Raw genomic sequence first — 23254 nt, 5'->3', positions numbered from 1 at the left:
ATGACAAAAATAAATAACACAATACAAAAAAACAACTTTCCAGTTTTTTTCAGTTATCGAATTTACCTATTTCTATCCTTTGCTGAAATTACCTCCTGTCCATAAGAACATACTGAGGTAGGTTTAGGAATGTGCATGTGTCTTGTGCATTATAATTATAATATTGTTACAAATATACACTGCTGTCAAAGAGCGCTCAAGATACATGCACACCTCTGAGCGCCTACCTCAGTGTGAGCTCATGTTCTCAACAGAAGCAAATTGGATTTTATTTATTTTTTTAAATTGTGTTCATTATGGGCAAAATGACCACAAATTCGTTAGCATGGCGAGATATATCACCTTGACCCTCTCATAGACAGACCTCATGGAATGATCTAAAAAATGGGCTAAACTAGCAATTTCCGTGGGGCTGGGAGCTTACCTCCAAAGAAAAAAATGAAGTTCACTAGATCGCAGATTGTCACAGGGGTAAACAAATGTGACAGGGAACACCCAGTAACAATTTTTTCAGAAACAAATGCAAATCAAATTACACTTTTTTTTCACCATTATTTACCTTGCATTTGCAAGTTTAACCCCTTAATGACCACAGCACTTTTCCATTTTCTGTCCGTTTGGGACCAAGGCTATTTTTACATTTTTGCGGTGTTTGTGTTTAGCTGTAATTTTCCTCTTGCTCATTTACTGTACCCACACATATTATATACTGTTTTTCTTGCCATTAAATGGACTTTCCAAAGATACCATTATTTTCATCATATCTTATAATTTATTATAAAAAAAATTATAAAATATGAGAAAAAAATGGAAAAAACACACTTTTTCTAACTTTGACCCCCAAAATCTGTTACACATCTACAACCACCAAAAAACACCCATGCTAAATAGTTTCTAAATTTTGTCCTGAGTTTAGAAATACCCAATGTTTACATGTTCTTTGCTTTTTTTGCAAGTTATAGGGCCATAAATACAAGTAGCACTTTGCTATTTCCAAACCATTTTATTCAAGATTAGCGCTAGTTACATTGGGACACTGATATCTTTCAGGAATCCCTGAATATCCCTTGACATGTATATATTTTTTTTTAGAAGACATCCCAAAGTATTGATCTAGGCCAATTTTGGTATATTTCATGCCACCATTTCACCGCCAAATGCGATCAAATACAAAAAATCGTTCACTTTTTCACAAACTTTCGGTTTCTCACTGAAATTATTTACAAACAGCTTGTGCAATTATGTCATAAATGGTTGTAAATTTTTCTCTGGGATCCCCTTTGTTCAGAAATAGCAGACATATATGGCTTTGGCATTGCTTTTTGGTAATTAGAAGGCCGCTAAATGCCCCTGCGCACCATACGTGTATTTTGCCCAGCAGTGCAGGGGTTAATTAGGGAGCTTGTAGGGAGCTTGTAGGGTTAATTTTAGCTTTAGTGTAGTGTAGCAGACAACCCAAAGTATTGATCTGGGCCATTTTGGTATATTTCATGCCACCATTTCACCGCCAAATGCGATCAAATAAAAAAAAAAGTTCCCTTTTTCACAAACTTTTTGTTTCTCACTGAAATTATTTACAAACAGCTTGTGCAATTATGGCATAAATGGTTGTAAATTTTTCTCTGTGATTCCCTTTTTTCAGAAATAGCAGACGTATATGGCTTTGGCGTTGCTTTTTGGTACTTAGGCCGCTAAATGCGCATCACATGTATTATGGCTAGCAGTGAAGGGGTTAATTAGGTAGCTTGTAGGGAGCTTGCAGGGTTAATTTTAGCTTTAGTGTAGAGCTTAGCCTCCCACCTGAAACATCAGACCCCCTGATCCCTCCCAAACAGCTCTCTTCCCACCCCCACCCCACAATTGTCCCCGCCATCTTAAGTACTGACAGAAACTGCCAGTACTAAAATAAAAGCTATATTTGGGCTTTTTTTTTTTTTTAAAGAAAAGGCATATTTACATATGCTGCTCTGTAGGACCCCCCTTTAGCCCCCAACCTGACTGATCCCCCACCAAACAGCTCTCTAACTCTCCCCCTCTGTCTTAATGGCCGCCATCTTGGGTACTGGCAGCTGTCTGCCAGTACCCAGTTTATAATAAAATTGCTTATATTTTTAAATTTTTCCCCTTTTCTGTAGTGTAGCTCCCTGCCCCACCAAAGACCAACCCCCATCCCCTCCTAGATACTTTCGATTTATATTTTTTTCAAATTAAAATACCCCTTTCTCAAACTTTTATACACAGTTATATTTTCTGTAGTGTAGCGTTCCCACCCGCTCCCGCCCGTGCACGCGCCCGCCCGCCGCCCCCCGTGCACGCGCGCACCCATGCGCGCCCCCATCGGCCCTGCCCCCGATCACGCCCCCTCTTCATTACCCGGCCCATTGATAGCCGCCCACCCGCCTCCCAAGTCGGCTCCCACCCACCAACGATACCGGCCATCGATGTCCGGTGCAGAGAGGGCTACAGAGTAGCTCTCTCTGCATCGGATGGCCATCTAGAGTTATTGCAGGATGCCTCCATATCGAGGCATCACTGCAATAACCGGAAAGCAGCTGGAAGCGAGCAGGATCGCTTCCAGCTGCTTTCCACACCGAGGACGTGCAGGGTACGTCCTCAGGCGTTAACTGCCTTTTTTTTGAGGACGTACCCTGCACGTCCTCGGTCGTTAAGGGGTTAAACTGCAAGACCTACAGGTATGATATGCTTAGACCATTCCATTTACGTACCAGTTGCGATCCAACTTGATAAACGTCTATGAAATCATCCTGTTCAGCCCACTCACCAGTGCTATGAGACTTATTTCACAGTAGTAATATAAGTAACCCTTAGAATTTTTACAAAATTGCAAAATTGAGCTCCATACCGCACTCCAATACCAGCGCTGCAGTGAGCTGGTTTTACGTGCTCGTGGACTAATTCCCCATAGACAGCAATGGGGAGAGACGGCTGAAAAAAGTCTAACACCTGCAATAAAGCAGCGTAAAGCTCCGTAACGCAGCCCCATTAATTGGTATGGGGAAATTAAATTTATGTTTACACCTAACACCCTAACATGAACCCCAAGTCTAAACACCCCTAATCTTACACTTATTAATCCCTAATCTGCCGCCCCGACATCGCCAACACCTTCATTATACTTATTAACCCCTAATCTGCCGCCCCGACATTGCCGACACCTACATTATACTTATTAACCCCTAATCTGCTGGCCCCAACATCCCCACCACCTACCTACATTTATTAAACCCTAATCTGCCATCCCCAACATCGCCACCACCTACCTACATTTATTAACCCCTAATCTGCTGCCCCAAACGTCGCCGCCACTATACTATATTTATTAACCCCTAAACCTAAGTCTAACCCTAACCCTAACACCCCCTAACTTAAATATAATTAAAATAAATCTAAATAAAACTTCTATCATTACCTAAATAATTCCTATTTAAAACTAAATACTTACCTGTAAAATAAACCCTAAGCTAGCTACAATATAACTAATAGTTACATTGTAGCTAGTTTGGGGTTTATTTTTATTTTACAGGCAAGTTTGTATTTATTTATTTTTTTTATTTATTTTTTTGAAAATTATTTTTTTATTGAGGTGAACAGAAAATGTAACATACAATAGTCCATCTGCACAGGTTAAATACATAATACAATGCCGCAATAAAAGTTTACAACAGTAAATATAGATTTTCCTGTTCAATAGCTAAAGTTAACTAATAGTAGGGAGATAATTATAACGAAGAGTAACCTGTGCAATGGTATGAGAGACCTCTTTTTCTGTGAACCAGACACTACTATGTATAGCAAATGTACCTAAATGCGAAAATGGGTAGTAGTATGGTTTGGGGGGGGAGTGGGAAAGTCAGTGGGCAATAGCCACTTTTAGTTTGGGGGGGAGCGGGCCAGTATAGTAGGAATATATTATGAGAGTGAGGGTAACTCGAAATGCTATAGCTACATTACCAAAGAGAGAAGGACAGAGTTGGATCAAGACAAGATGATCAGTATGATATAGGTGATGGACATGAAGGGCTTGGGGGAAGCAATAGTTATCAGTAATATGTATTAAGTAATGATCTCCCAGATATGTAGTAACTGGGCTGTTGCAATGTAATAAGGATCTAGTAGTAGGTGAGACAGGGTAGATTATTATTCTCTGGGGTCCCGGCCACAAACCCATAAATATAACACTAAGAGCTCTAAGCAACTTAGACCCAGTTTACTAACTTCCTTCAAGTGTCTTTGGACACCACAGTGTGAGATGTCCTAAATATAGATATGTAGATATCAAACTATCATTACCTGTCAGCAATGTTAGTGATTGAGACGGTATATCGCTATAGTAGCGGGCTACATCTCTCCATCAGGGGAGTAGCATATAGGAATGCTCCAATGTGTGGGTCTGTAGTAATAGGGAGGCTCATAGTAGAATATTGCTTATGATAAAGAGCTACTAACTATAAGGCTCAATATGTAAGGCATCTAAAGAAAAAGGTGTTCGTCCAATGTTTAGCATGTAAGTGACCCAGGGGCGATTAGTAAACTTTGAAGCTTATAAATACGTGTAAGACTACTCCTTACCCTCATCTAAAGATGTTCACATTATGAAGCAGTATTGTTTAGGCACTATAGTATGGGGAAGCCTACATATTTGACTTTTTTATTAGTGGTATAAGAATATAAAGGGATGTGGAGCGTGAACCTATCGGTGGCCCCCATTCATTAGCCGATGGGAGGCATTGTGTACCTATGTGTTTTAAATAGCTTTAGTGAACATAGCCCTATTCCTGAATTTATAGGAGATGGTATATAAAAGAGTAAGGATTAAAGCGGAAAGCTGAGCGTCACCACGAGAACAGAGATGGTGGACCTATGAGCGTATGCTAGTCATAACCCTGTCACTTCTCATGTCTAAGTAATGGCACAACATCTTAATAAATTCCTGTTTATATCTTATAAAGCTGCAAACTAAATAACATGCATAGTCATCAGTGTATAAGTGAAAACGCAGACAGTTGGTATCATTTAGGCAATATCATCAAACGCAATTGTGTTAAAGGTAAATTATAATCCCAGCCTATCAGGGGTATTAAAATATATATATATATATATATATATATATATATATTTCTAAAATGGAGGATTAAGGACAATCAGTCATTGGGAAAAGTGTATGACATTCTCTTTGTGAGACCAACGTGGAAATGAGTGTTGATAAGTGGTGTACATCCGAATAAAGCTGGGTACTGTTGTAGTTATATTGTCTCCTAAGGACTATGTTAAGGATAATTTGGCTTATGCCATGTGAGTCAAGGTTACATAGGTTAATAAGAGCAATATGATAATATGCCAAATAACATGATGAACTCAGCTTGCATGAGGTAATACTGTTTATGGGATTCCCTATTATATTTAAGCAGCATGTTTCATAAAGAGAAAGCAGGGACGTATAACAGTTAAAACCAATACCCCAATGTATCACATAGGCACAATATGGGTGTAAAGTAATAATGCATTACTAGGCTAAGGGCCATAGGGGACCACAACCTGTAAAAATGTGCATGACCATTCAGGTTGCCCTTAACTAAAATAATATATATGAGGGAATCATATCAAGATTGTAAATGGTTATAAATATACACTTAATAGATGGAAGTGGGTTGCAATTACAGCCCCATCTATATGTTGTAGTGGTAGTCCCTAGTGCATACCTGGCAACCAAATCACATCCGTTTATTTTATAGTAGGTATGATAGGAGAGTAAAATAATAAGACAGCTGTCCCAGTTAACACCTATAATGGCAGCTGTGTACCTTATACAAAAAAACTTGTCTAGAACATTTTATGATCCCATATAACATTTAAACAGATGAATAGAAGTTAAACATTGAAGGGCGGTAAAGCGAAATCACTCAGCTGTTTAAAACTTGAACACAAACCTAAGGAACCTAGAAGAACTAATAACCCTCAACAACAAATTTTTATGAGCTAATGTTGTGTAACTAATATTTTATAGATGTAATAGGACATCTAGAGTCCGGAGTCCACATGCTTCAGACCCGAAGGTCGTCATCTGGGGTAGTGAATAGCTAGGAGACAATGGCTAGATATCCCAGTGTACAAACTAATTCTGAAAAAGTCACAATATTGAGAATAGGACAGTGACGTACTCCAGCTCACATAAAGTTAATCCGGACACCACTCTAGATCCGGTAAGGACTCACCCGACCCCAGACCTCGATTTTAAAAACAGCACCAGGTGTCCAGGGTCAGGATACAATCAAAAGTCCATTGTGAGCTGCAAAAGTGTAGGTGGGACCCCCACCACCTAGGACCATCCACAGATTGCAGTGTATTGTCCTCTGTCTTAACATGCATACTCCTGAAGATGTACACCGCTGGTGCATGTGGTTTATGACTGCTACCAATCCTCTGATGTATCACACGGACTGGTTCTAGAGCCGCGTCACAGCTAAACCCAGGGTTCTTCACTATGCCTAGCACTCTCCTTTCTGGTCCTGCAGAAAACTCAGGCTCTTCCTGTTGCTCGTATTGCTGATTGTATGAGTGGTGTAAGGCCAAATCTCCACAATCAGACAGGGCATCTGTCATGCTGGTGTGTGGATCCTCATACAGTACAACAGTGTAAGGAGCGCTGACTACATTTTTTAGCATGTCAACAATTGCTGCTCGGTGGTGATCTAGTCGGGTGCACAACGATGCCAGGAGGGCAGTAACCAGCTCCATTGAGAAACTTGTATGTGCACATACAGGGAGTGCAGAATGATTAGGCAAGTTGTATTTTTGAGGATTAATTTTATTATTGAACAACAACCATGTTCTCAATGAACCCAAAAAACTCATTAATATCAAAGCTGAATAGTTTTGGAAGTAGTTTTTAGTTTGTTTTTAGTTATAGCTATTTTAGGGACTATTACTGTGCATAATTATTAGGCAGCTTAACAAAAAACAAATATATACCCATTTCAATTATTTATTTTTACCAGTGAAACCAATATAACATCTTAACATTCACAAATATACATTCTGACATTCAAAAACAAAACAAAAACAAATCAGTGACCAATATAGCCACCTTTCTTTGCAAGGACACTCAAAAGCCTGCCATCCATGGATTCTGTCAGTGTTTTGATCTGTTCACCATCAACATTGCGTGCAGCAGCAACCACAGCCTCCCAGACACTGTTCAGAGAGGTGTACTGTTTTCCCTCCTTGTAAATCTCACATTTGATGATGGACCACAGGTTCTCAATGGGGTTCAGATCAGGTGAACAAGGAGGCCAATGTCATTAGATTTTCTTCTTTTATACCCTTTCTTGCCAGCCACGCTGTGGAGTACTTGGACGCGTGTGATGGAGCATTGTCCTGCATGAAAATCATGTTTTTCTTGAAGGATGCAGACTTCTTCCTGTACCACTGCTTGAAGAAGGTGTCTTCCAGAAACTGGCAGTAGGACTGGGAGTTGAGCTTGACTCCATCCTCAACCCGAAAAGGCCCCACAAGCTCATCTTTGATTATACCAGCCCAAACCAGTACTCCACCTCCACCTTGCTGGCGTCTGAGTCGGACTGGAGCTCTCTGCCCTTTACCAATCCAGCCACGGGCCCATCCATCTGGCCCATCAAGACTCACTCTCATTTCATCAGTCCATAAAACCTTAGAAAAATCAGTCTTGAGATATTTCTTGGCCCAGTCTTGACGTTTCAGCTTGTGTGTCTTGTTCAGTGGTGGTCGTCTTTCAGCCTTTCTTACCTTGGCCATGTCTCTGAGTATTGCACACCTTGTGCTTTTGGGCACTCCAGTGATGTTGCAGCTCTGAAATATGGCCAAACTGGTGGCAAGTGGCATCTTGGCAGCTGCACGCTTGACTTTTCTCAGTTCATGGGCAGTTATTTTGTGCCTTGGTTTTTCCACACGCTTCTTGCGACCGTGTTGACTATTTTGAATGAAACGCTTGATTGTTCGATGATCACGCTTCAGAAGCTTTGCAATTTTAAGAGTGCTGCATCCCTCTGCAAGATATCTCACTATTTTTGACTTTTCTGAGCCTGTCAAGTACTTCTTTTGACCCATTTTGCCAAAGGAAAGGAAGTTGCCTAATAATTATGCACACCTGATATAGGGTGTTGATGTCATTAGACCACACCCCTTCTCATTACAGAGATGCACATCACCTAATATGCTTAATTGGTAGTAGGCTTTCAAGCCTATACAGCTTGGAGTAAGACAACATGCATAAAGAGGATGATGTGGTCAAAATACTCATTTGCCTAATAATTCTGCACTCCCTGTAGATGTAGCCGTAAGCCTGTTTCCTCGCTTGTATATTAGTGTTAGAGTGAGGTATCTGGTGTCCCCTCAGCGATGAGTTTCTATATCATGGGTCGTCGTTTCCTTAAACGATGTCGCAGTTGGGGTGCATAACTGTGTGGTAGGCCGCAATCACGGCTTTGTGCTTTTGATCCAAAGCCTGTGATTTCACTGCAGAATAATCTGTTCCCATGTTTTCGTCAGGTCCTTGGTGAAATGTAGGAACATATGTATACAGATATAGGGAGGATAGTGCTTAGAAACCCCTTTAGGAGAGATATTTTTACGGAACTCTTCAGACTTGCATCCACTCAGTATGGCGGCTAGCTCCGCCCCCCAAGTTTGTATTTATTTTAAATCGGTAGACTAGTTACTAAATCTTTATTAACTATTTACTAACTACCTAGCTAAAATAAATACAAATTTACCTGTAAAATAAAACCTAACCTGCCTTACACTAACACCTAACCTTACACTACAATTAAATCAATTACATCAATTAAATACAATTACCTAAATTGCAACAATAAAAAAACACTACTTACACAAAGTAAAAAAGAAATGATCAGATATTTAAACTAATTACACCTAATCTAATAGCCCTATCAAAATAACCCCCCCCCCCCAAATAAAAACCCTAGCCTAAACTACCAATAGCCCTTAAAAGGGCCTTTTGCGGGGCATTGCCTCAAAGAAATCAGCTCTTTTACCGGTAAAAAAAAAAATACAAACAACCCCCCAACAGTAAAACCCACCACCCACACAACCAACCCTCCAAATAAAATCCTAACAAAAAAAAAACCTAAGCTCCCCATTGCCCTGAAAAGGGCATTTGGATGGGCATTGCCCTTAAAAGGGCATTTAGCTCTTTTTCAGTGCCCAAACCCCTTATCTAAAAATAAAATCCACCCAATAAACCCTTAAAAAAGCCTAACACTGAGGGCGGAGCTTAGCCATTCTGGAAAATGGCTGCGTAAGAAAACAGCTCCCAAGTCCATATCACCTAAGCCCGATAATAAAATTAGCCAGCACACTCGTTTAACCCCACAGTGAACCTGAATATATAGCAGGTGCCGGAGGACCGTATCACGACCGCAGAAAGAGGAAGCTGCGCCCGGGAAGCACTACAGTGAGTCGGTAGGCCGACGCCCGGAGCATAGGCCGCAGTCGGAGGAGCAATGGGACCTCGGCGACCGGTGCAACAAAGCCCGGTCAGCACGTAAGATCTAAGTGACAGCCGCCAGTCGGTCACACTTCAACAAGCCAACGTTAACGGAGGACTGACTTGCCCAGCCTGAAATGGCAGCAAGTAAGTCCCAGAACTCAGGGAGGCAATAGCACGCAAGTGGGGATAGCGCATAACCCCATGGTGGAAGGCACTGTAAAAGCAAACACATACAAGAATGGCCAGACGGCCCACAGCTCACTTATAAAAGTAATCATAAAAATTGTGCGGTAGCATAGGAGTTGCAAGCATTTGAATATTGGGACAGTACCTGAAGAGGACAGGAGGGCTGTGTTTTAGAAGCAGACAGAAGCGGCCTGCAAATCATATAAAGGGACATTTTAGGCTGAATAGAGTCAAACCACAAACAAACACTGACCCCAACAGAGAAAAAACAGACCAGCAGCCATTAAAAAAAAAGACACTAACAGGTTTTATTAGGCAGGCCTTTAACATAGGTTGTTTAAGATACACAATAGGGCCGCAGCTACTGCTTATTGCACAGCACAGCAGTAAATACATAGTTAACACCAGAAACACAGCAAAACCTGAGATAAAAGGGCAGTACAGGAAAAGCACAAGGAAAGCCCAACACAGCATCTTGTCAATTTTAACAGCAATCATTATAAGCTTTCAAAACAGAGAAACCCAAACAGGGGAGATATACTGATTCTATCACTCATACAGTCAGGCCAGCTCACTGCACCACTGCATTAATTGTCAAAACATGCCTGCCCGCAAGCAAAACAAGCCAGATGGAGCAACAAATCCAAAAATGCTGCAGCAATATCTGAAACCAGTGGACCCACTCCCATCTTCAGCCACTTCTACCCCCAATGCTACTATACCAGCAGAGGGATTACAGGCAATGCAACAAACATCACCCGGCTCGGCTGGGCTTACAAAGGAAGACCTAAGACCGCTCTGTACCTAAGATGATGTCAAAGAGATCATGTCAGAAGTTAAAACTTGGTACACTGACTTGAAGCGCGATCTGTCCAGAGTAACTCAAAGAGTGACAAAACTAGAGGAAAACCACAACACAACATATAATGATATTCAACATATGTCACGCCTGGCATATGAGCAGGAGGAGACCATACATCATCTTTTGGAAAAAGTGGAGGATCTGGACAAAAGGGGAAGGAGGAACAACCTTCGGATATGCGGCATATTTGAGACCATACAGCCGACGGCCCTAGAGGGTTGTCTACAAGACCTATTCCGGACCCTTAAAGGAGATAGCAGTGCCCCTGAAGTACCAATTGAGATAGTTCATCGAGCTCTGAGAGCTAAACCACCACCTAAGGCACCCCCAGAGATGTCATCCTTAAACTCCTTCACTTTAAAAACAAGGAAGAAATCCTCAAACATGCCAGACAGAAACAGGACTTTACGCATGCAGGCTGCCGCATTCAGATTTTTGCCGACTTGAGTCCAACTACTCTACAGAAAATGAGAGATTTCAACTACATTACCACCACCCTGCGGGCGCAGAATATACCCTACAGATGGGGGTTCCCAGTTAGCATCATTGCCACAAGAGAAGGAACCACTGCTGTCTGCAGAACTAGGGAGGATCTATCACACTTCTGCGAATCTCTGCGGATCAATATTCAACACCCAGGTGACACAGATGAAGGGAACATGGCAATACAAAGACAACGCAGCAGGCCTCAACTGCCCTCAGAGGACAGAATAAGGACAGACTCTGAAAACCGAGCCTCTGTAACAAATGCATGTCCAGGCCAAGCTGACCCTTGCAGGCACTCAGATCTTGCACACACACAGGCTCGAAGGGACTCTCAATCGCTATGAATGGCTACAGATTGTATATTTTGTATTAACACTTAAGTTATCGGGCTTAGGGGTGGGGATACTGCCCTAAATTATCATATAGTAATTCTGTTATATAGTAGTATTCTGTTATTACTGTTCATTGATTGATACTGTTATCTTGTTGTTATACTGCAAACACTCTTACCTCACTTTGTTCTAGGTTCGCCTGTGTAATTGACTGAACCCCCTTTGCTTCTTTATAATATATTCACAACAACTCCACCTACACAAGCAGCCAATATATCACATACACAACTCAAACCCATCTAACTCAGTGACAGAGACTCAACAACAGACACTTTCCTTACCAGGTTACCCGACCCCCTATAGTGTTGGATAAGAACTATAACACCTTCCCACCCCAAAGTATATCAGAGCAGGGGGAATAGCAATATGACGGATCAACGAGAGCTGCAGGGACGAACCCTTTCACTGATCACTATAAATGCTAAAGGCCTTAACAGCCCTGAAAAAGATCAATAGCATTTCACCAACTAAACAAAGCCACAGGGGACTTACTCTTCATACAAGAGACCCACTTCAAAAAAGGAAGGGAACCTAAGCACATAAATAATAAATACAAGACCTTCTTCTTGGCCTCAGGACCATCTAAGAAAGGGGGGTTGGCATATTTCTAAAAAACTCAGTACACTTCCACCCAAAACATGTCATAAAGGAACCCAAGGGAACATACCTAATAGTGATAGGGCTTCTTTTTAACACATATGTTACGCTGGTAAATTTATACATGCCCAACCAGGGACAGCACTTGGTCTTCAAGCAGGTAACACAGCTATTACTTGAGCACATGAAGGGAGTATTTTTTGTTGCGGGCAACCTTAACCTACCATTAGACCCCACACGAGACACTTCTACAGGACGGACAAGCACGCCACTGAAAGTCATAAAATCTATAAATTCTCAATTACAGTTGCTAAAATTACATGACGTATGGAGAACTAAACACCCAGACGATACAGACTTCACATTTTACTCGCACCCACATCACACATACACCAGAATTGATTACATTGTAATGGACCAGATAGGCCTCACTATGGTGGAGACGGCTGATATACTGCCAATAACATGGTCTGATCATGCCCCAGTGAAGTGCTCGGTCATTTTGGTGAGTGCGCCATCGCATTCCTTCCTGTGGAGATTTGATGAAACTGACCTAACTAACCCCCTGGTTCAGACGGACATAGACGGAACACTAGGACACTATTTCAGGGAAAACACACCTGCAGACACGTCTGCATCTACGACATGGGAAGCTCACAAATGTGTGGTTAGGGGGGAGTTTATCAAACACAAAGTGAGAAAAATTAAAAATGATAGGCAGTTTGTGAATTCCACCCTCTCTCAAATAAGATACTGGGAGACTCAACACAAACAAGACCCGACCTCTCCAACCTTTTATCAAAATTTAACTAAAGCCAGAAACAAGCTCAATAATCACTACATTAGGGAATATCAGCACAAAGCCACAAAGTTGAAACAAAAATACTTTGATGTAAACAATAAGTCAGGGTCCTAACTGGCCAAGGCGTTGAAACATCAACCATTAACAAGACATGTGCACACGCTTGTAGATGCGGTAGGACACACACACAGAGACAGCATCAAAATAGCAGAGACATTTAGACAATATTACGGTACACTATATAACATTCGGAACGACTGTGACCAACAAGAAATTGACAGTTATCTGGCGGGGGTGACCTTATGCACACTCAATATGGAAGATACTGAGGCTTTGGACTTGCCAATCACAAAAGACGAAATCATAGCTGCCATTAAATCCATGCCAAATGGCAAGAGCCCAGGGCCAGATGGACTAGGAATTAATTACTATAAAACCTTCATTCACCACTTGTGCACACCTCTGATATCTTTATTTAATTCACTATTAAAAGAAGGGGGCTTCCTGGAATGCATGTTAGAGGCCAGTATCACAGTACTACCCAAACAAGGCAAAAATTCAAATAAACCAGAGAACTTCTGCCCCATCTCTCTCTTGAACTCAGACATTAAAATTTTCACTAAGATCCTGGCCACCAGAATTAATAAATATCTCCCCAATCTGATACACCCGGACCAAGTTGGTTTTGTCCCCGGAGGGAGGCGAGGGACAACACACTAAAGGTTTGATGACACATGCCCAACAACACAAAATCCCGTCGATCTAATTTTCGCTAAGATCCTGGCCACCAGAATTAATAAATATCTCCCCAATCTGATACACCCGGACCAAGTTGGTTTTGTCCCTGGGAGGGAGGCGAGGGACAACACACTAAAGGTTTGATGACACATGCCCAACAACACAAAATCCCGTCGATCTTTGTGTCAACAGACGCAGAGAAAGCTTTTGACAGGGTACATTGGTCTTTCCTAAAAGCAGTGTTACACAAAATGAAGTTTAGCATTTCCTTTATAGCATGGGTCAAGGTAAACGGACTGCTATCTGATAAGCTGTACATTTATAATGGCACGAGACAGGGCTGCCCCTCTCACCGATCCTTTTCGCCATAACCATAGAGGTGCTGGCCCAGAAAATAAGAGAGGACATTCAGATCTCAGGGATCTCAGTGAATTTAAATGAATATAACGCGGACAATGTCCTGCTTACACTAACTAAAGTAGAAACCTCTTTACCCAGAGTTTTAGATGTGTTTAGGGAATATGGCCAGGTATCAAACTTCCACCTCAATATAACGAAATCTGAATTACTGAACATCTCATATGACCCCGCTGCACTCCCAGGGACTCTTCAAGACTGTCAACACAACAGACTAAAATGAAATACTTGGGTATTTGTATATCACCAGACCCACAGGTACTATTTCAGGCTAACTACAAAACATTGGAGCACACATTAGTCTCAGACCTTTCTAGCTGGAAAAAGAAGACAATATCATGGGTAGGGAGAATTAATGTATTTAAAATGAACAAAGTCCCCAGAATACTATATCTACTTCAGACCACCCCCATCCCGCTGCCGACGAAATACTTACATAAACTACAAAACATACTGGAGCAATACATATGGGGGAATATTAGGCCCAGGATAGCTAAGAAAACTTTATACCTCCCCAGAGACAGAGGAGGCCTTGGGGTCCCCCACATACATACCTATAAACAGGCCATCACACTACAGAGACTATTAGATTGGTGCCAAAACGACCCCAATAAGGAATGGGTGCAATGGGACTGTGACATACTTTCTACAAGAAACGCTGGCCTCCAGGCCTGGGTCTTAGAGAAACATAGGTCCCCGGTTGTTTCCACATACCCACTATTTCTAGACTTTTATACGCACTGGGACAAAATCCAACGCACCTCAACAACAATTTCCTCCACACATGCACCACTAACCCCCATGTATCAGAACCCTGAAATGCCTTGGAACTGCAAGGGGAAGGATGTAGACTCAGGAACACCCTTCAGCGATCTGACACTCTCAGCCCTCCTAGATGGGGAAAAACTTGCACCATTAGCAGACATTCAAGAAACGGTATTGGGCGCACATATGAACTGGCTAGCATACTCACAGATCAAACACTTCCTCGCAACCCACCATCATAAAAACATGTTCACAAGACAGACAATGGCTTTTGAAAACCTGTGCTTACGAGGCACTTCCATGGCCCATGCCATCTCACTGACATATAAGCTGCTAATAGTAGAGGATACCCACACCCTTCCAACATATGTAAGGGCATGGGAGAAAAAAATTACAAATAGAGATAAATGACACAGAGTGGCAGGCTGCATTTCAGATTACAAAAAAGGCCTCAGTTTCTGTGAGAGTACAAGAGGCAAGCTTTAAATTCCTGTCAAGATGGTATCTCACACCTAGCAGACTACATCGCATATACAAGACAGCATCGGGGAGGTGTTGGAGAGACTGTGGGGGAGAGGGCACGCCGGCACACATCTGGTGGTCCTGCCCCAAACTTGACTTATACTGGGTAAATATCTTCCACCACATTGCATGCACGATAGGGAAACCACTGCACAACAGCCACAAAACAATTTTATACCTATCGTTAACCAAACTAGAGACCAAACAGAGCAGGGCTCTGCTCCTGGTTATGTTGAACAGCGCCAAGTTGCTTATTCCAAAATACTGGAAAACCAGGACAGTTCCATCCATAGTGGAATGGAGGAAACAGGTAGACACCCTGTTGCAGCTTGAGAGATATCACCACCTCCAACAGGGTACAGCAGACATACACGACCTTATGCTACAGCAATGGACATTGACCATGGGAACTTACAATCTAGATGGTAGGAGGGTGAGAAACAGGAGGTGGGGACTGCAAAGGTGAGAATGATGTTAGTGTGGAGTTAGATGGGGCAAATGCTGTTAAATGCTTTGAAACATGTGACATCACAGGAATACATGTGTTTAAAATGAGGCTGTCAGGTCAGTGCAGCACGGTCTATGAGGAAGGCGCAAGCTGAAACGCGTAAGACCGGTGCTGCACTGGCCTCATGATTCCTGACACTGTGTATTTTTAAAGTTGTTGCCAATAAAAGTTACTTTTTAATTTTTACATCCGCTGCTCCGAATCTGTGTTAAAAAATATCTACAATGTAACTGTTATATTGTAGCTACCTTAGGGTTTATTTTACAGGTAAGTATTTAGTTTTAAATAGGAATTATTTAGGTGATTTAGGTAATGATAGTGGGTTTTGTTTAGATTTATTTTTAGTATATTAAGTTAGGGGTGTTAGGGTTAGACTTAGGTTTAGGGGTTAATAAATTTAGTATAGTGGTGGCGAGGTTGTGGGCAGCAGATTAGGGGTTAATAAATTTAGGTTGGTGGCGGCGATGTTAGGGGCAGCAGATTAGGGGTTAATAATATTCAACTAGTGTTTGTGATGTGGAAGTGCGGCGGTTTAGGGGTAATATGTTTATTATAGTGGCTGCGATGTCCGGAGCGGCAGATTAGGGGTTAATAATTTTGTTTTATTATTTGCGATGCGGGAGGGCCTCGGTTTAGGGGTTAATAGGTAGTTTATGGGTGTTAGTGTACTTTTTAGCACTTTAGTTATGAGTTTTATGCTACAGCTTTGTAGCGTAAAACTCATAACTACTTACTTTCAGTTTACGGTACGGATCTTATAGTTCTGGGCTGTACCGCTCACTTTTTGGCCTCCCAGGCAAACTCGTAATACCGACGCTATGGAAGTCCCATTGAAAAAGGACTTTTTAAAAGCTGCGGCAATTACGTTGCGTTATGGCAAAAAAAGTGTGCAGTGCCCCTAAACCTGCAAGACTCGTAATACCAGCGGTAGTGAAAAAGAGCCTTAACGCTGCTTTTTCACTCATACCGTAAAACTCGTAATCTAGCTGTGTGTATGTTACATATGAGATTGACCATCTACATTTATTTTATTTTTTTCTAAACCTGGTACCTAAAAGGTTCACAAACTACAAATGGAGTAGGTTTTTAACACCTATTTGAATGTGTACCATTAATAAAAAAAATTATGTGTAATATAAATATGATTTTTACAGTGTACATTAAATATGCTTTAAAATGATATTTCTCTGTTTTGACTTTATATGTAACATAAACTGAAACAAAACAACATTTCCAAAGAGCAGTGGGATCTCCTCTAATCCAGAATCATTGTCTCCAACTTCAAGGCCAATCTAACCACAAAGAAAATCCTATTTTTTTAAAAAGTTTGCTTTTTTATTTATTTATCAATTTTTTTTACTTCATATCATGAAAACCAGAGCATTTTTTTCAGCTTTATGACTCTGTAAATTCACAGCATGAATTATTCATCTTTTTACAGATTCAACAATGGGTTTATAAAAAATAAATAAATGCTGTTCTAATAACTCATGAGTATTCAGCAGTCAACATAAAATTAGCTGTTAATCAGAAACAGAAAACATTGCCAATTGTTATATGAAATAAAATATTATTTAATTTTTTTTAAAGATCCTATAGGAGTAAATTAAAAATAAAAATATAAGAAATATACCAAAATAAGCCTCAATTTAATTTTACTTATGACTTTATCTTTAAATCCTGTATCTACAATATATGAAGTATAGTTACAAATAGCAAACAGCTAAAATTATATTATTTGGAATTTAATGCTTACAAACATTCAAAGACTAATCCTTTGACTTGGGGTGACAATTCTTTAGTCTTAAAACATAAATAGAATAATTTGGAATCAATTTTATCTTATCATATTAGCTTCATTTAGTACATCTAGTTGCTATGTTTTGCATTCTGATATTTATTGCATGGACCTCACAAGGAGGCATCTAGGGTGGGATATCATACAAAAGTATTTGGCTTGATCTCTCATTGATCATACACTGGTAGATCCAATATGGACTAAATTTTAAAGTTGTTCTGTGTCTGGGCATCTAACATGAGAGAATATTATAAACAATAAATATATAAAGCATTCACTGGTGTTGAAAACCCTTTTCCCTTGTAGAAAAAGACCATACTGAGTAACAAAAGAACTTGAAAATAATGAGTAAACCACTTGTAATTTAAATGAAAGACATATGTTTTTAATTTTAAATGAAATTAATTAATGTCGAAGCCTGATAAATATGTTTTCAATTACAATGAATGAGTTTGAAAGGCTACGACAGTTAATAATTTTGATTTATCTATTACATAACATATAACATAATTTACTCTTTAACAAACTGTTAATAAGTCATACATGACTCAAGTTTAAAATTGGTCATAAGTAATGAATTTTAAAAATGTAAAAATAACATAACCTCATATGTGTGTGCATGTGTATAGTAGTGGACCTACTAAACAAAGGGTGATGGTGAAAAAAAAATTGGCCTTCTCTGTATAATGAATTTAAGGATAGATAGATAGATAGATAGATAGATAGATAGATAGATAGATAGATAGATAGATAGATAGATAGATATTGAGATAGAGATAGAGATAGAGATAGATGGGTAGATAGATAGATAGATAGATAGATAGATAGATAGATAGATAGATAGATAGATAGATACCAAGAAAGAGAGGGAGAGATTGAAAATAACGAAAAAAAAAGTTTGGAGACAAAATCATTATCCAGAAATATACCTTTTCATCAGGAGTAGGAGAAAACATTTTCTCCTCCAATGGGTGTCGAGAGAAGTCAAATGGATAACTAACAACTAAGTCTCCTCCGTGAAGGCTACCAGACAGAACAAAAGGTATGGCCCTCATCCACTTCATAACAGATTTTGTCTCAGGAGCAATCTGTAAGCAAAATGAAATAATAATTATTATTTTTTAATGATGTGTCTTTATATAAAACACACATATACAGCGGAATAAACATAATCCTTAATAAAAAAAAAATAACAAAAAAGAGTTTCTTTATGAAAACCATTGTTTTTTTAATGGAAATATACATAAGCAGAAAACACAGCTAATTACAAGACTACAGGAATTTCACAAACATTCTAGAAGAGAATATCATTTGTTTTCAGACATGCTTTGTCTTCTTGAATTGATTGACAAACCAAGAGACATATTGTCCTTTAATCCAATCCATTAGAATTCCCACACAAAAATAACATATAACAGTTCAGATGATATTTTTTAACTTAGTTTTCTAAGACAGCAGACCATAAGAAGAGCAGCCATTCAATATAGACATACAGAAAAAATGTTTGTATCATACAATTATATATTAGCAGGATCTAGTTAAATACAAGAAAACCAAATGAAAAGCTTTAAGAAACAGGAGTATAAAAGGATCTTCAAATAGGTTATCTCAAGAAGGTTTGCAGAGCTTCATGGATGCAAAAAATATCAGCTAATTAATTCAATACTGATAGTGATGACTGACACGGTGACTAATATGTTTGAATTCAGTATTTTCCCTTACTGTTCAGCATTGTGCAATTAATACATTTCATGTGCAGTTTGAACCTCTAAACACTAAATTGTGGCTATTAAATAAAAATTTAGATGACCACATTTGTGTACAAGTTGCATTGTTTAAAAGTGCGAGTGTGATATAAGCTATATTTGTAACTTGTATCTGTATCTGAGCATATAAAAGAAATTTAATTTTGAAGAAAGCTGGGCAAACCGTAGAGTAAAAGGTTGATGGAAAAGTGATTTATAATTTTAATACCAGTATTGGCGTCTTCACATGCAAGGTATAATAGGAGTTAATGTGCCAAAAATGCATTTGACAAACCCTGTCCCTCCGACAGCTTTCTCTCCAGGACAATTATCCTAGTTTTCAAAGTGAAACCATGGAATGCCCAGAGTCTACCTATATTGTACCTAAACCCTGCCCACACCTCAACCAACCCTGTATATGCAGTGACCTATGACTCTCAAGCCACCAGACACAGCTCTACACACATTAAATCCATCTTCCACCTACACACATTAAATCCAACTTCCACCTACAGGTCTCCCTAAGCAGCCTAGACCTCCCAGTCCAGGAAGAAATCAGAGAGGTATGATGTGATAAATGGGTTATTAAGATGTTTCTAATAAATTGAAATTACTCTTTAAACACCACAAAAAGCCATGTGATAACACTTGCCATGGCATTTCTTATGGGGTAGAATAAGGAGCATTGATGCTATCTATTCATCATCACAATAACTCTATGGCCTCTAGTTATGAAGCCGTCTACTTACCTGCATTCGCCAGCCCAAAACGCTCGCCTAAGCTCGCCTACCATCGCCACCGCAGACCTGAATACGTTCGCCAAAGTTATCAAAAAAGCTGTCAAGAAGCCGCGCACCAAGTACGGAGTGATGAGCAGCGGACTGTTGTTAACTAACAGTCATCAATCTCACTGCTCATTGGCTTCTCCGCAGCTTTTTTGATAGCCTGTCACTAAGCACCCACACTAAACTACATTGTTTTACCCCGTAAACCGCCGCTCCCGGAGCCCCCACAACTAAATAAAGTTATTACCCCCTAAACCGCCACTCCTGGACCCCGCCACAACTATAATAAATGTATTAACCACTAAACCGCTGCTCCCGGACCCCGCTGCCACCTATATTAAACTTATTAACCCCTAAACCTAAGTCTAACACTAACACCCCCTAACTTTAATATTATTTTAATAAATATAAATAAAACTTACTATTATTAACTAAATTATTCCTATTTAAAACTAAATACTTACCTATAAAATAAACCCTAAGATAGCTACAATATAAATAATAATTATATTGTAGCTATTTTAGGTTTTAATTTTATTTTACAGGCAACTTTGTATTTATTTTAACTAGGTACAATAGTTATTAAATAGTTATTAACTATTTAATAGCTACCTAGTTAAAATACTTACAAAATTACCTGTAAAATAAATCCTAACCTAAGTTACAATTAAATCTAACACTACACTATCATTAAATAAATTAAATAAATTACCTACAATTACCTAAAATTAAATTAAATTAAATAAATTAAACTATAGTACAAAAAAATAAAAAACACTAAATTACAGAAAATAAAAAACAATTACAAGAATTTTAAACTAATTACAGCTAATCTAAGCCCCCTAATAAAATAATAAAGCCCCCCAAAATAAAAAAATGCCCTACCCTATTTTAAATTACAAAGTAACCAGCTCTTTTACCAGCCCTTAAAAGGGCTTTTTGCGGGGCATTGTCCCAAAGTAATCAGCTCTTTTACCTGTAATAAAAAATACAACCCCCTCAACATTAAAACCCACCACCCACATACCCCTACTCTAACCCACCCGAACCCCACTAACACTAACCCCTGAAGATCTCCCTACTTTGAGTCGTCTTCACCCAACCAGGCCGAAATCTTCATCCAAGGTGTGCAGAGGAGGTCCTTCATCCGGTAGAAGTCTTTATCCAGGTGGCGTCTTCAATCTTCATCAGCGGAGCCATCTTCAAAGGAGCCGACTCGGAGCCATCCTCTTCAACTGATGACTGAACGACGAATCCTATCAGCCAATCGGAATTCGAGGGACGCCATCTTGGATTAAAGGAACCTTCATTCGTCGTTCAGTCATTCAGCTCTGCTCCGCTCTGGATGGATGAAGATTGGGTGAAGACGACTCAAGGTAGGGAGATCTTCAGGGGGTTAGCGTTAGTTTTTTTTAAGGGGGGTTTGGGTGGGTTAGAGTAGGGGTATGTGGGTGGTGGGTTTTAAATTTGGGGGGGGGGGTTGTATTTTTTTTACAGGTAAAAGAGCTGATTACTTTGGGGCAATGCCCCGCAAAAAAGCCCTTTTAAGGGCTGGTAAAAGAGCTGGTTACTTGGTAATTTAGAAGTATTATTTTATTAGGGGGCTTAGATTAGGTGTAATTAGTTTAAACCTTGTAATTCTTTTTTATTTTCTGTAATTTAGTGTTTTTTATTTTTAGTACTATAGTTTAGTTTATTTAATTTAATTTAATTTTAGGTAATTGTAGGTAATTTATTTAATTTATTTTATGATAGTGTAGTGTTAGGTTTAATTGTAACTTAGGTTAGGCATTATTTTACAGGTAATTTTGTACTTATTTTAGCTATCTAGTTATTAAATAGTTAATAACTATTTAATAACTATTGCACCTAGTTAAAATAAATACAAAGTTGCCTGTAAAATAAAAATAAATCCTAAAATAGCTACAATATAATTATTAGTTATATTGTAGCTATCTTAGGGTTTATTTTACAGGTAAGTATTTAGTTTTAAATAGGATTAATTATTATTTAGATTTATTAAAATAATATTTAAGTTAGGGGGTTAGGGTTAATGTTAGACTTCGGTTTAGGGGTTAATAACTTCAATATAGGTGGCGGCGGGGTCCGGGAGCGGCGGTTTAGGGGTTAAACAATTTATTTAGTTACAGTGGGGTCCAGGATCCGCAGGATAGGGGTTAATAAGTTCATGTAGTTGGCGGCGGTATAGGGGGTGGCAGATTAGGGGTTAATATGTATAATGTAGGTGGGGGCTGGGTCAGGGAGCAGCGGTTTAGGGGTTAACATGTTTATTATAGTTGCGGCGGGCTCTGGGAGCGGCGGTTTAGGGGTAATAAATTTATTTAGTTGTGGCGGTGTAGGGGGGGCAGATTAGGGGTGTTTAGACTCGGGGTACATGTTAGGGTGTTAGGTGCAGACATTTCCCATAGAAATCAATGGGATATCGGGCAACAGCGAACATGAGCTTTCGCTATGGTCAGACTCCCATTGATTCCTATGGGATCCGCCGCCTCCAGGGCGGCGGATTGAAATCCAGGTACGCTGGCCCGGAATAGTGTTGAGCGTACCTGGCAGTAGTTTGATAACTACCAAAAGTAGTCAGATTGTGCCGAACTTGCATTTGGAACATCTGTAGAGACGTAACCATCGATCTGTGTTGGACTGAGTCCGGCGGATCGTATGTTACGTCACTATATTCTACTTTTGCCGGGCAGTAGGGGTTGATAACTAAGGCGAATCCAGCGTATTTGCGGTTGACGGCTTGATAGCTAGAGGCCTATGTCTTGTTATTTCAATATTTTAATACAGAAATAACTAGTGGTTTGCACAATTGTATATACAATAATGTTAGTAAAAGTAAATTTACTTTTTATACATGACATTAATATTTGCATCCCAAGATGTATGTATGTATAATTAATATCATATTTAGACAATTCTGATTCTAAATAATTCCCAGACCTACTGATCCAAATGTAATGTTTTTTAAAACATTGCTTTGAAGCATCTGCCACAACTCTCTGCCAAAAATGCATTTAGCTAAAGAAAAATTCTCATAAATCATTGTGTAAATCATTATGTTATTCTGTGCCATATTTTGTAGTTGATAACTACTGGCTGGCTTTAGATATGAAAGTTCCAGCTAT

General features: G+C 39.6%; 1 protein-coding gene across 2 annotated transcripts in view; it reads right to left on the bottom strand.

The window, feature by feature from the left end:
* CPZ (carboxypeptidase Z) overlaps positions 1-23254 on the bottom strand; it is a 283985-nt gene that overhangs the window by 40893 nt on the left and 219838 nt on the right. For both annotated transcript variants that reach the window (XM_053704179.1, XM_053704180.1), the window contains one exon: positions 18508-18666. In XM_053704179.1, coding sequence (XP_053560154.1) covers positions 18508-18666 — 159 coding nt within the window. The remainder of the gene's footprint in view (positions 1-18507; positions 18667-23254) is intronic.

Source organism: Bombina bombina, chromosome 2 (genome assembly GCF_027579735.1).
Source record: "Bombina bombina isolate aBomBom1 chromosome 2, aBomBom1.pri, whole genome shotgun sequence".
Taxonomy (NCBI): domain Eukaryota; kingdom Metazoa; phylum Chordata; class Amphibia; order Anura; family Bombinatoridae; genus Bombina; species Bombina bombina.
This window is presented reverse-complemented; position numbering and strand designations above follow the sequence as displayed.